Here is a 13107-nt window from a genome sequence, read left to right on the forward strand (position 1 = left end):
TAGATGTACATGATTGATCCACTCTGCGTGTTCTCTGTAAATTCTCCTCACAGAATGGCTTCTTCCCCATCACCATCTTTCTCCTCTCTGTCTCCTTGATTTTGCCATGACTTCATCTGTCTTTGATTTCACAAAAGTGATGGGAGGAGAAAGTAGTCACAATATAACCTTAACATAACTTAGAATGAACACAATTAAGGTGGACAAAATATTGGAATAAATGGTAGAATATTCTAATGTCAGAATGAGCATTTGGGGAGCATCTGAGCAGTTGTGTTCTTTCACTGGCATGGATGACATTCAGGTGCCTACAATTATTTATTGTGTCTGTCTTAATCATAAAATAATTCATTTTATTTTTTCTTACACTGTGTTCAATAATCATGGAAGAAGGAACAGTGATCCTGTATTAAAACATAGAACCGCTTTTGATGCATATAGTCTCAGGATATTCTACTTGGTTTATAAATCAGTTTATATTTTAAATAAACAATAAATCATAAAACCAGCATTTGGTATCATGGTCAAGGCACTGGACTCACATGGTTGACGGTGTTTTGAATTTTGGGCCTGGTGACTTGTTTTCTCATTTTCCCTCTCTCTTGCTCTCTGTCTCTCTCTGGTAAGCACACATGATCTCTGGCAAATTTGTTTTTAAAAGGAAATAATAGTATCTCTCCACAATAATAGTATTTACCAACAGTAGGGTTTTTTGAGGATGAAATAACGTACTTTGTCTGAAAATGCTAAATTAAGTACACAGTTAACTATAATTGCACAATTTTATTTTTAAAGCTGAACTACAGATATAATCTATTTTGACATTATTTCTAAATGTTTTATACTACACATCATAATATATATTACAAAGATTATTATTGTGCATTATAAATAGCAGCAAAAACATGAAAAATGAAGTGCCAAAATTAACATTGGCACAAATCAAATGTTCATTAAATTTGTTCTAGTGGTGATAACAATTTAACACTGGTTTTCCTCCTCTTCCTCTTTCTTTCCCACAGTAATCCTGTTAGGTTTTTTCTTTTCGCTACGAATCAGGTAGTTAACAATTTTTATGTGAGTAGAATTACCTCTGTTCCTCGGAGGTCCTTAGGGAAGTAGACATCTTCAGTCATTTGAACACTTAGGCCAAAATCCACCAAAACCGCTTTTGTGGACATGAAGACAATGTTGCTGGCTATCAAGAGAGAGAAATGTTTCACGTAAAATTGTCTATATACCCATAAATAAAATGAACACTTGCCTACAATGAGTCCCAACTTAGAAGAGATAAGAATGCTTTCTCTAATGACGGAGGTATAGGCCAAACAGGAGGCCAAATCTCAGTGAGTGAAGGTAACAATCATTTCAGATGTATCAAGAATTCAACCGGTGTGGCTATAAATTATTGGAGCCATGCATAATGCTCAAGAGCTTAAATTTCAAATTCTAAAATAGGAGCACTCTATGGTCAAGCCACTTTTCTAAAGCAAACAAGTGAAATTCCTATTTTTCCCTAGGAAATGTTGTGCCAGTCCGACTAGCTCTTAGGGAGTAAAGGTTCTCTCTCGCCTACTCCCCCATCCTTCCTTCCTCTAAGACGTGGTCAGTGAAGACTTCTTTAGCAGATTGTTGTCAAGAAGATGTGCAAGATCCAAAAGCTATCTGTGCTCAGAAATCCATGTTTTAAGTAAATTACTAGTTTAAAAGCTCTGGGGACCAGCCGTTAGCGTAATGGCTATGTCACTGGACTCCCATGTTGTCGACAGCGGTTGGAGTCCCGGACCTGGTGGCTTAAACTCACGCCAGGCACGTGTGCGTGCGTGCCCAAGATCCCAAGAGGAGAATGGAGGAGAAGGGACTGCAGCGTGGCCATCCCCCCTGGGGGGTGATTTCTCGCTTTCTATCTCTCTGTCTCTCTCTGTGTTTCTGGCAAGTGCATGCGCCCTGTAGCAAAAATCTCTCAAGACAAAAAAAAAAAAAAAGCTCTGCCAATGCAGGCACAAGCAGTACCTAACCTAACATATGTGTGACTGTAACCCTCTTTGACAGCTAGCTGTGGGCTAATCATCCTTCCTAGAGACTCTGAAAGCATGGGCAACCCATCCGATTCTAAGACCTGTCTCAGGAGCATAGAGAAGGGTGGACCGTGCTCTGAGGGTGCTGTCCTCCCTGCTATTGGGGGTCTTCTAGTCTCTAAGCCAAAAAGGTATACCTCTAGAGGTACTCACGTTTAATATCATGGTGAATCACTTTCTTAGAGTGTAGAAAATCAAGTCCCTTGAGAACATGCTTCGTCACCCAAATAATTTCAAATTCTCTCATTGGTCCACAGCTCTCCAGCTTCTCCAGAACAGACCCTCCTTCGCCTGCCTCCATAAACAGGTGGACAGTCTCACCCCACAGGACTGCACCATACAACTCTGCAATGTTCTCGTGCCGGAAGCAGGCCTGGATTTCCACGTCAGATGGCTTAAACTGATCTACTGGGATCTAGAACACAACAAATACAAGGTTCTGAATAACCCTAGGATAACTTTAAAGTTATCTATCCACAAACCAGCAGGCAAGTAAATACCTTTCAGAATATTTTGACCTTGGACTGGCCACATGGCTTAGCAGTTCCGGAAGCTAGATCCCTCACAGCTGATCACAGTTTGAATTCTGACCTTGGTGGCTTGAAAATACATCAAGTGCACATGTATGCGTGGCCATGATCCTGGCATAGAGACTTGGAGGAGAAAGAATTGTGGCTTGACCATGCCCCATAAGGGGCTCCATTCCCCTCTCTGGCAAGTGAACCCACCCTCTGGCAAAAAAAAAAATTATAATAATAATACTCTAGTAAATAAATTTTTATAAAGGGACAAATAAAGCCAACATATTATTGGTCTTTTAATAATAGTAAGGGATACTGAGACATGATATTAACAACTACTTTCATTTTTACTAAATTAAAACTGAGTGTATTTTATTGCACTTGGTTAATTAAAGGAAAATAGATATACATAGCCGTGTAAAAATGGTGTCAAATTCAGCGAGTTATCAGCTGAACACACAAATTAGTCCTCAGATAAATAGAACAGAACTCGACCAGCAGGGAAGACACTCCCTCTTGACCCCTCCCACTCCCTGCTCCCCACAAGCACCTGCTATCCTGACCTCCAGAAGCAAGGATTTGACCTGCCTGGCTTAATCCTTTACATAAGTAGAATCTCACACCAATCTTATTTTGTATTTGGTTGTTTGGGCTCAACATTGGCTATAAGGTTCATTTACATCATGATAGTTTATGTGATTCATTTACATTACAACAAAATCCTATGTCCTCTTTGGTGCCCCGTATTCCACTGTGTAACTATATCACATCTCAGTACCTAGGAAGTTTTCAGGTTGGGACTCTCAGAAATGGGATTGATATAAACATGTCAGTACAGAGCTCTTCGCTTTCTGTGACAGTGGCCACACCTCTGCTGGGTGTAACCACAAATGCACTCCACAGTTGTTGGGTCACGGCATGTATGAACGCTCAGCCTAGGTAGATATTGTCAAAGAGTTTTCCAAAGTGGCAGGAACTTAAAAGTTATTATTTAATAAGAGAAGGGCATCTTTTCTTCCTTCCTTCCTTCCTTCTCCCCGCTCCCCTCTTCTATTCTTCCTTTCTGATTTTAAATTGTCACTGGGCTTGTGTACTTGCCAAAGAAAGAGACAGAGATAAAGGCATCCCCCCACCACGGGGCACTGTCATGCCACGATCCTTTCTCCTTCATGTCCCCATCCTCCACGCCAACACACGTGCACCTAGTAGGTTTTTCAAGTTGCTGGTGCTGGGATTTGAACCACGGTCGACCATGTGGGATCTGGTTCCCTTACCCACTAGGCTACAGGGTCATCCTGAGAAGGGGTCTTTTCAGTAATGCATGTAATTCAATTCAGACCTTTCTCCAGTGGGCAGGATGAATGGAATGAGTTGATGAACGGAGTGAGTTCATATGAGGGCGCTCCAAAAAAGGTCATGGAAAAATGGGATTACAGTACAAGTTTGTTTTGGTGCAAAAATGTTTTGAAATCCATGCATAGTTTTTTCAGAGTACACAATTTCCGTGAATTTACTAAAGACCACCCCCTCATATACCTGCTCTGGCACTGCAAGATAGCACCCCTGCTCCTCCTCCAGAAGTACAGTGCTATCCAAACGATGATAAATAAGCCAGCACCTTTAACTATCAATCAAATAGATTAAACTGTCAACGGGAGGGTACATTTGGCTAGCACAAATAAACAAACAAAAGCCAGAATGCCAAACACGTAGGGTGCGTTGTCTGATGAGAAAGTACATACCAATTTACACGCCATTCTTTTCTTTGTCTTTATATCCTGTGCTAAGTACACTTTTCCAAAGGCCCCCCGAGGAATGAAATCGGAGCCAATATTTCTGTACGTGAGCTTCCAAGGGATGAGGAGGACATCAGAGTCTATCTGATAGCGTCCATTCTGGGGGGTGATTAGCTGCAACAAAATGAAAATGAGGGATGGTGAGAATTTCAGCAAGGCTGGCCTTCTCAAAAACTCACCCACTTGAAACCAGCTATTTTTGAAACATGCAAAGTCTTTGAAATTAATGTTACTCTATGTCCTCCTAACACTGTACAGTGACTATATTTAGAGCTTGAGCAAGACAGAGAAAGCATGTAACAGGCACCCAGCCCTGGTCAGATCTACCTACTTGTGAGTAATTGCCACATAGAAAAAAATTACTTCGCTAAGGGAGCACTGATTACTGTGATCAAGAGGCTGAAAATAAAGATTGTATAAACAAACCATCCCTGCAAGTTGACTTGTTTCTATTGAAATGTGCTAACCTGTTAGTCTGCATAGTGATTACTCACACATGACACACACACAGAGCAGGGGAAGGAGCTGATGATTGTGGAGGACTTTGGAAAACAGCACGCTATGCCAAAGCTCTGAGCTGACAACGCTACATAAATAAAGTAAGGGCAGACTTAATTTCTCAGTCACTTACTCATTTAATATTTATTGTGTGCATCACATGGGCCAGGTTCAGTGTCTGAGGCCGAAAAGGCAGCCATGAACAAGAGATCGATGACCCTTTGACCTCCAAGAACCCATGAGCAGACACTGAGAACTGTGGGTTTCAAGACTAGTCAGCTCGAAAACCAAAAGACACCCTGCTAGCAAGGTGGGCTGCAAGGGGACGTGTATTTGTCAAAATGCGTAGAATTGCACATTTCAGATCTGTGTATTTTAAGACATAAATTATATCCAAGGGCCATGGGGTGGCACAGGGGTGGCACAGCTGGGCCCAAATGGAAAAGGTCCTGGGTTCATGTCTTGGTACTGCCGTGAGCATGCCGGGTCTGAGCGTTCATGTCTGTGGTCTGAGCCCGCTGAGACTGGAGAATCGAGGCAAACGGATCTGCTGTGTACGCCTGTCTCTCCTTCTCTCTCTCTCTCTTTCTGTCTCTTTCTCTTTATGTGGAAGACATAAATACGTAAGCTTAAAAGAGAAAATGAAAGTGTGTCTTGGGCCAGTCCCGTAGCACAGGGGCTAAGCTCTGCACATTAGGAGTCAAATCCACGTGGCTGACGCAGCTGGAATCCTATACCTGGCTGCTTGAAAAACACACGAGGCACAAGTGTGTGTGCCCCAAATTCAGCAACAGCAGGATGGAGACCTTGCCGAAATGGAGGAAAAGAACTGTGATGTGACCGTGCACCATTGGGCGTGCTTGTTCTCCCTCTCTCGAGTACCCATACCTTTTGGCTACACGTATAAAAGAGAATCTCAACTTTTAAAGAAGAAACAAACTAAAAGGGGAAATAATTATAAGTAAGCATTTTTAAAGTGAATATGGTAGTCCATGAGAAATACAGCTTGAAGCACACACTTAGAAATGTCTGAAATTTTCTTTCAAGGGATCCATAGTCTTAAAAACACCACTTTTTCCTAAATGTAATTAATAATTGAGTATGGCTTCAGATTAAGTATTTGGGAATTATGAAACTGTCAATAGACATGACATTATGTCAACTACAGGAGGCCAAGGAGAAGAACGTGGCAAAATCCCCAAATCCACCACACGGGAGAAGAATGAACAGCTGATTCATCTGCAGATGCCTGGAGGGACGCCTCACTCAGGTCTCAGCCACAGGAAGAGCTAGCTCTGGGACCCAGCCGTAAGGGTTATTCACTGGCCTTCCATCACTGCTAATTTTAGCTGCACATCCCAGAAACAGATGTGTTCACTCTTAGTCAGGGATTGAAGCAGAGAAGAACTCTCATTATCTAGAGATGCAAAGTCACGAACTGTAAAGACGAAATGTTTACTGAGTGCTTCTGTTTTCAGGTGGGGACCCTATGCAGGGCCCGAGAGGGACTTTGACAAGATGGAGAAACGGAGGAAACGCCATGGGCCAACGCCAACCACAACCAGGGGCCTGCCTTGTTTGAAATACAAGCTCTTTCAAGAAGTGCGACTGTGTTCATCGCGGGAGGCCTCTCTTTGCAGCAGACTGAGAAGCTGGTAAATCGAGTGTCTTCCCACAGCAAACAGAACCATGTTTGTAGCACCCAACTATACGTGCCTGATGCCCTGTTCGTTATTAAATATTTACAGATCCAATTTGATGACACTCTCCACTTAACCATTTCAGTGTTTAACTCGCCCTTGTGAAATATATATATATATATATATATAGTTTGGACTTTTCTGAACACCCAATATTTGCAGTTATATACTTACACTATTAATATATTATTTGGACTTTATTATTTTTTTACTTAGACATAAGTTGTTAATGAAGAAATTATATATATATATATATATATATAGTTTGTGTGTGTGTGTTCTCTGGAGAGAGGCAGTGTGTAAGCTTGCTAGAGAGAGTTAGAGAGGGTGACCAGCAGTTGGCATAATGGCTACATATCTGGGCTCCCCAGGAGGGCTACATCTCTGGACTCCCATGTAGTCGACTGCGGTTCGAGGTCTGGACCCGGTGGCTTTAACTCATGCTGGGTGTGAGTGCGTGCGTGCCCAAGATCCCGGGGAGAAAATGAAAGAGAAGGGATTGTGGCATGGCCATCCCCCAAGGGGTGATTCCTTGCTTTCTGTCTCTCTGTCTCTGTCTTTCTGGAGAGCATGCATATCCTATAGCAAAAAACTCTCCAAAAAAAAGCATTAAAAAAAAGAGAGAGATATTAGAGAGAGACAGAGAAGGGAAAGTGAGCAATCATTCCCCAGGGGGATGGCTCTCCTCCTCCATTCTCCTCTTGGGATTTTTGAACATGCATGCACACATGCCTGCCATGATTTTCAAGCCGTTGGGTCTGGGATTCCAACCAGGGTCGGCCATGTGGGATCCAGCAACTTAACTTCCACACCACCTGCTGGCTCCTATTGAGTTTTTCTTTTATCCAACCTCAATCTGTAAGAAGCCAATTTGACCCAGTGACCTCTTAGTCTGTCAAGAAGATGAAGGATAATAATATTTTGCTAATTATGGGCCAGTCACTGGGCTCAGTACTTTAATACATTATCTAAGACTGCCCAATGTGAGGTAAGTCCTATTTTTATCTCCATTTCACAGATGAGGAAACTGACTTCAAAAGGTTAAGTAACTTGCTAATCAGTGCCAGAGTTAGGATTAGAACTCAGGTCTGTCTGATCCTAAGGCCATAGATCTCCTAGACTTTGGATAAGAGCCTTTTATCTTCCAGAGGTGCTAATTAAAGCTGGGCTGTGATGAAACCCAGTCATTAAAAGCCTACATTTACATGTCACTGAGCACACCTTTGTCTTCTCCTCCTTGGATCAATACTGTAAGTCCCTTTGCCCAGTTTCCTTCACCTCCCACATTCTGGGCACTCGGCTCTGGTTATCCCAGGAGGTTTCCATGGTTACTTTGAGGGTAGACCCTGAACTTAGAGCTTGCAATTCTGCAAAGTCCCTTTTTCTTTCCCCTAGAACTTCACTATTTGGATTTGAGATGTTTGGTTGATTTACTTTGTTTTTCCTTTTTCTTTTTTTCTTTCTTAGGGCCCTAGCAAAAGATCTTATGAAACCCTAGGCTGTTTACCTCTGCCAGTTCAACTTACCAAGTCATCTTCAAGTGCAGGCATTACAAGCACACTTTCTATTTCCTTACCCAGATCACTGTCATCTATACTAAGTAACACTGGGTCTAGAAGCAGCACTTTGGGGAAATTCTTAGGGACTTTAATAAGTTCCACAAGTGGCCTGTGTGGTATGGCTGCTATGACACTGGGCTGCATTAACACGAGCATATTACGTAGAGCAAAGGTCAAGCTAGCTCTGTCCTCCTCTGCTGGTCACACAACAGACCCCCAGATTCAAGGTCAGGGGCACAGACTTGACCAGAGGGCACTACCCAGATGATAAGAAAAGTCAGTGTTACAGTCCACGAGAAGTAGTGGACACAGTTAGAAATGTTTGTGCAAGAAGAGAGAAGATCTGGGAACCTGTCATTTTGTAAATAGTGGAAGACTGTCAAAAGGAAGGGGAGGGGACCAGCAGTTAGCATAATGGCTATGTCGCTGGACTCCCACATAGTCAACCGTGGTGCATGTCCCAGACCTGGTGGCTTAAAACTCCTGCTGGGTGCATGTGCATGTGTGCCCAAGATCCCAAGAGGAGAATGGAGAAGGGATTGTGGCATGGCCATCCCCCAAGGGGTGATTCCTTGCTTTCTGTCTCTCTCTGTCTGCCTGGTGAGCACACGCACCCTATAGCAAAAATCTCTCAAAAAAAAAAAAAAAGGAAGGGGAGGGGACCAGCAGTTAGCATAATGGCTATGTCGCTGGACTCCCACATAGTCAACCGTGGTGCATGTCCCAGACCTGGTGGCTTAAAACTCCTGCTGGGTGCATGTGCATGTGTGCCCAAGATCCCAAGAGGAGAATGGAGAAGGGATTGTGGCATGGCCATCCCCCAAGGGGTGATTCCTTGCTTTCTGTCTCTCTCTGTCTGCCTGGTGAGCACACGCACCCTATAGCAAAAATCTCTCAAAAAAAAAAAAAAAGGAAGGGGAGGGGACCAGCAGTTAGCATAATGGCTATGTCGCTGGACTCCCACATAGTCAACCGTGGTGCATGTCCCAGACCTGGTGGCTTAAAACTCCTGCTGGGTGCATGTGCATGTGTGCCCAAGATCCCAAGAGGAGAATGGAGAAGGGATTGTGGCATGGCCATCCCCCAAGGGGTGATTCCTTGCTTTCTGTCTCTCTCTGTCTGCCTGGTGAGCACACGCACCCTATAGCAAAAATCTCTCAAAAAAAAAAAAAAAGGAAGGGGAGGGGACCAGCAGTTAGCATAATGGCTATGTCGCTGGACTCCCACATAGTCAACCGTGGTGCATGTCCCAGACCTGGTGGCTTAAAACTCCTGCTGGGTGCATGTGCATGTGTGCCCAAGATCCCAAGAGGAGAATGGAGAAGGGATTGTGGCATGGCCATCCCCCAAGGGGTGATTCCTTGCTTTCTGTCTCTCTCTGTCTGCCTGGTGAGCACACGCACCCTATAGCAAAAATCTCTCAAAAAAAAAAAAAAAGGAAGGGGAGGGGACCAGCAGTTAGCATAATGGCTATGTCGCTGGACTCCCACATAGTCAACCGTGGTGCATGTCCCAGACCTGGTGGCTTAAAACTCCTGCTGGGTGCATGTGCATGTGTGCCCAAGATCCCAAGAGGAGAATGGAGAAGGGATTGTGGCATGGCCATCCCCCAAGGGGTGATTCCTTGCTTTCTGTCTCTCTCTGTCTGCCTGGTGAGCACACGCACCCTATAGCAAAAATCTCTCAAAAAAAAAAAAAAAGGAAGGGGAGGGGACCAGCAGTTAGCATAATGGCTATGTCGCTGGACTCCCACATAGTCAACCGTGGTGCATGTCCCAGACCTGGTGGCTTAAAACTCCTGCTGGGTGCATGTGCATGTGTGCCCAAGATCCCAAGAGGAGAATGGAGAAGGGATTGTGGCATGGCCATCCCCCAAGGGGTGATTCCTTGCTTTCTGTCTCTCTCTGTCTGCCTGGTGAGCACACGCACCCTATAGCAAAAATCTCTCAAAAAAAAAAAAAAAGGAAGGGGAGTAACCACTGCGCACAATGACCTGCATTCATTACACACACACACACTATGTGGAGCAGGTCACATGTACTTATTGTTTGTTCCAAACAACAGCCCTGTGGGATAAGTGCTGTTACCATTTTACTGATGCATAATCTGAGGAGTAGAGAGGTGTCTTAGACTGTTCTTGCACTGCTAGCAAAATACTTGAGACTGAGTATTTATAGAAATGGGGAGTTAACTCACAAATCTGTCAGCTGGAAAGTTCAAAGGCATAGGCCTGGCAATAGGCCAGCCCATGGCATGGCTGACAGCAGCCATGGCTGGCAGGTGTGTGCAGAGAGAGCACAAGCTGCGAGCAGCCAGCCGTTTTATAGAACAACCAGCTCTCGCGAGAACTAACCCCTTCTCAGGAGAGCTAGAACTCATTGGGTCTCCAGAGACATCGTTAATCTATTCACCACAGTGCTGCCTCCATGATGCAATGACTGTGATCCCAATCACCATCCACTAGGTCTCACCACCCCTCAACATCAAATTTCAAAACACGAAACTTTGGGGGACAAACCATCACATGCAATGAGAGGACCAACCCAAGGTCACACCCAGCTAGTCCATTTCAGAGCCGGGGTATGTACTCAGGCGATTCCCTTCAGGCGTGTAGTCTCCACTACCTACTCACCATATACACCATCTGTTTGGCCACAAAGTAGGACTAGAACTGTCTTACAGTCAGAATGGAAACCAAATGCCCAGATTTTCAAGCACAAACCAAAATCCTCAACCGATTTTCGGAGGTGATGAAATGATTCGAGCATCAGCCAGAGGGTAGGACTCAAGTGTCTGTAAAGGTTTTTCAACCCTGAAAAGCCAAAACTCCATAACTAACTCCTGAAGAACATCCTGCAGCCTCTGGTAGCCCTATCGATGAGCCCTTCAGCTCCCCATACAATGGGCCACCAAAGAACTGAGTGTTCAGAACCCATGCTAGATTATTCGTCTCCAGATAAGATTATTCATCAGTCTCCATCGCAAACAACTTGTAGCACTCTTACACAAGCAACTGCCACATTAGCCTCCTGGAGTTTCTTTTCCAGGTCTGGCTGGATGTTGGTGGAGTTTTTAACAAATATTATTTTTAGGAACTATCACACATAGACCCCACCATTCAACATGCCTATGCTTCAGGATATTTCTGTCATTGCGGGTTCTCTACCCTGCCCAGTTAACTCGATGGCACTGTGGTTCTGGCTGCCTAAACACAGGTCTCTGTGCCTCCAGGCCTACTTCAGCTGGCAGATTCCAGCTCCACAGTTAGACCTAGGCTTAGGCGTCACTCTTTCTTGGAAGTGGGTGCTAGCCACCTTCCTTCCCACACTCCTGTCTGTGCCAGGAGTCCTGCTGAGCATCCCGGAGCAAGCAGGGGTGGTCACCATGGGAGCAGTCCATGGGAGCAGCACCCTGAATTCTAGTTGCCTGTTCTCTGGCCGCCCGCATGCACCAAGCAGTCGGCTCCCAGCAGACACCAGCTGCTCCCCACTCTCTGTCTGGTACCTAGCAAAAACCTAATAGACTGCAGACAGTCCAGCTCTCTCTCACAAACGAACGAGTGACTCTCCGGAAGTTTTCTGTCTCTATGTGGAGACACTTGATAGATACCTTGCACCTTGAATTCAATCTGCATGGTAGATAATTAGCTGTCCTTTCCTACAGCAGAGAGAGAGTTGCAAATAAGCACAGAAAAGCTGTGATAGGGTAGTGGGTGAGAGTGATGGGGAGAGAAAGGTCTTGAACCTAGGATGATTTCAAGGAGTGCACCAGGTGACGATGAATGTGTCCTCCTCCTGTGTCCCCGTGTCTCACTCATGTAATCAGAGGAAATCAGTTCCAACTCCAGGGCCATTCTTTATGACGTGTGAAGCTGTGACAGGTTAAGCAGCCCGTCATAGGGATGTATCTGATCTTTAACGTCAGACCGGAAAGTCTAATGTGGCCCCCAAGCCTGCACCCACTGGGTTGATTTGCCCACCAAGGCCAGGTCTGCATTCTTGGGGATCTTAAGGTCCTCTTCTTTGGAACTGTTTTAAATTTTATACCCTTTATCATCTGTCAGGTAAAACTCATTTTTAAAGTTTTCAAGACCCTTCCCTTTATAATGTGCCTTCATTTTAGAATTTTCTCCTTCCTACACACAGAAATGAACCCACAGGCTCTCTCTCTGGCAAGGAATGACATTGTACTTTTACTCTTTCCTGATATATTTTTCACTTCCCTTTCTTTTTTAAAGAATTATTTATTTAATTTTATTTATCATCATTTTTTTTTAATCTGCTACAGGGCGTGTGTGCTCACCAGAGAGAGACAGAGAGACAGAGAGAGAGAGAGAGAGAGAGAGGAAAAGTGAGAAAGCAGGTCTGGAACTCAACCAGTGGTCGGCCATGTGGGGGTCCAGCACCTTGACAACTGTCCCACTTGCTGGCCCCTCATTGCCTTTTAATATCTTTGTTTATCTCCTTTTCTACATTAGCGTTTCTAGTCTCACTCCTAAAATACTCCAGGAGGATATTTCTTTGTTATATTTTCTTATATTTTTCCTGAATCCCCTTCTGTGCATCTCCTGTGAAACTCTATGGCCCGTCTCTCATCAGTCAAAGGGTCAAACAGCTCTACGTCTCTCCATATTTACTACAAAACACAATTTATTTGTCCAGCATGTTTTCACTTAAAATACCCATATAATTTAAAAAAAGAGAAAAAGAGAAGTATTGGGTTCTTGGAAAGTCGTGACATATATTTTTCTGGTTTTCTATGCCAAAATGTGCCGTGACTTTTCCGACAACCCAATACATCATTACAGACATATATATTATTTTCAATCAGAGTTCTCCAGCTATGCTTTACCTAAGAAAATCAGTCGTTGCTTCCACTTCAAATTATCGCTTCCCATTTATATATAAAAAAAAAAAAAAAAAAAAAAAAACAATCTTCTGAACTCCTCAACAAAG

At 44.0% G+C, this 13107-nt stretch overlaps 1 protein-coding gene across 7 annotated transcripts in view; it reads right to left on the minus strand.

The window, feature by feature from the left end:
• The window catches only part of MAP3K8 (mitogen-activated protein kinase kinase kinase 8), a 28874-nt gene that overhangs the window by 9542 nt on the left and 6225 nt on the right, over positions 1-13107 (minus strand). For 6 of the 7 annotated variants that reach the window (XM_014587515.2, XM_027770287.1, XM_027770233.1 and 3 more), the window contains 3 exons: positions 4342-4509; positions 2232-2493; positions 1092-1198 (listed from right to left, as the gene is read on the minus strand). In XM_014587515.2, the coding sequence (XP_014443001.1) occupies positions 1092-1198; positions 2232-2493; positions 4342-4509 (537 nt within the window). The remainder of the gene's footprint in view (positions 1-1091; positions 1199-2231; positions 2494-4341; positions 4510-13107) is intronic. The other variant, XM_027770308.1, reaches the window with a different exon arrangement.

The sequence above is a fragment of the Tupaia chinensis genome, unplaced genomic scaffold (genome assembly GCF_000334495.1).
Source record: "Tupaia chinensis unplaced genomic scaffold, TupChi_1.0 Scaffold000001_1, whole genome shotgun sequence".
Classification (NCBI taxonomy): Eukaryota; Metazoa; Chordata; class Mammalia; order Scandentia; family Tupaiidae; genus Tupaia; species Tupaia belangeri.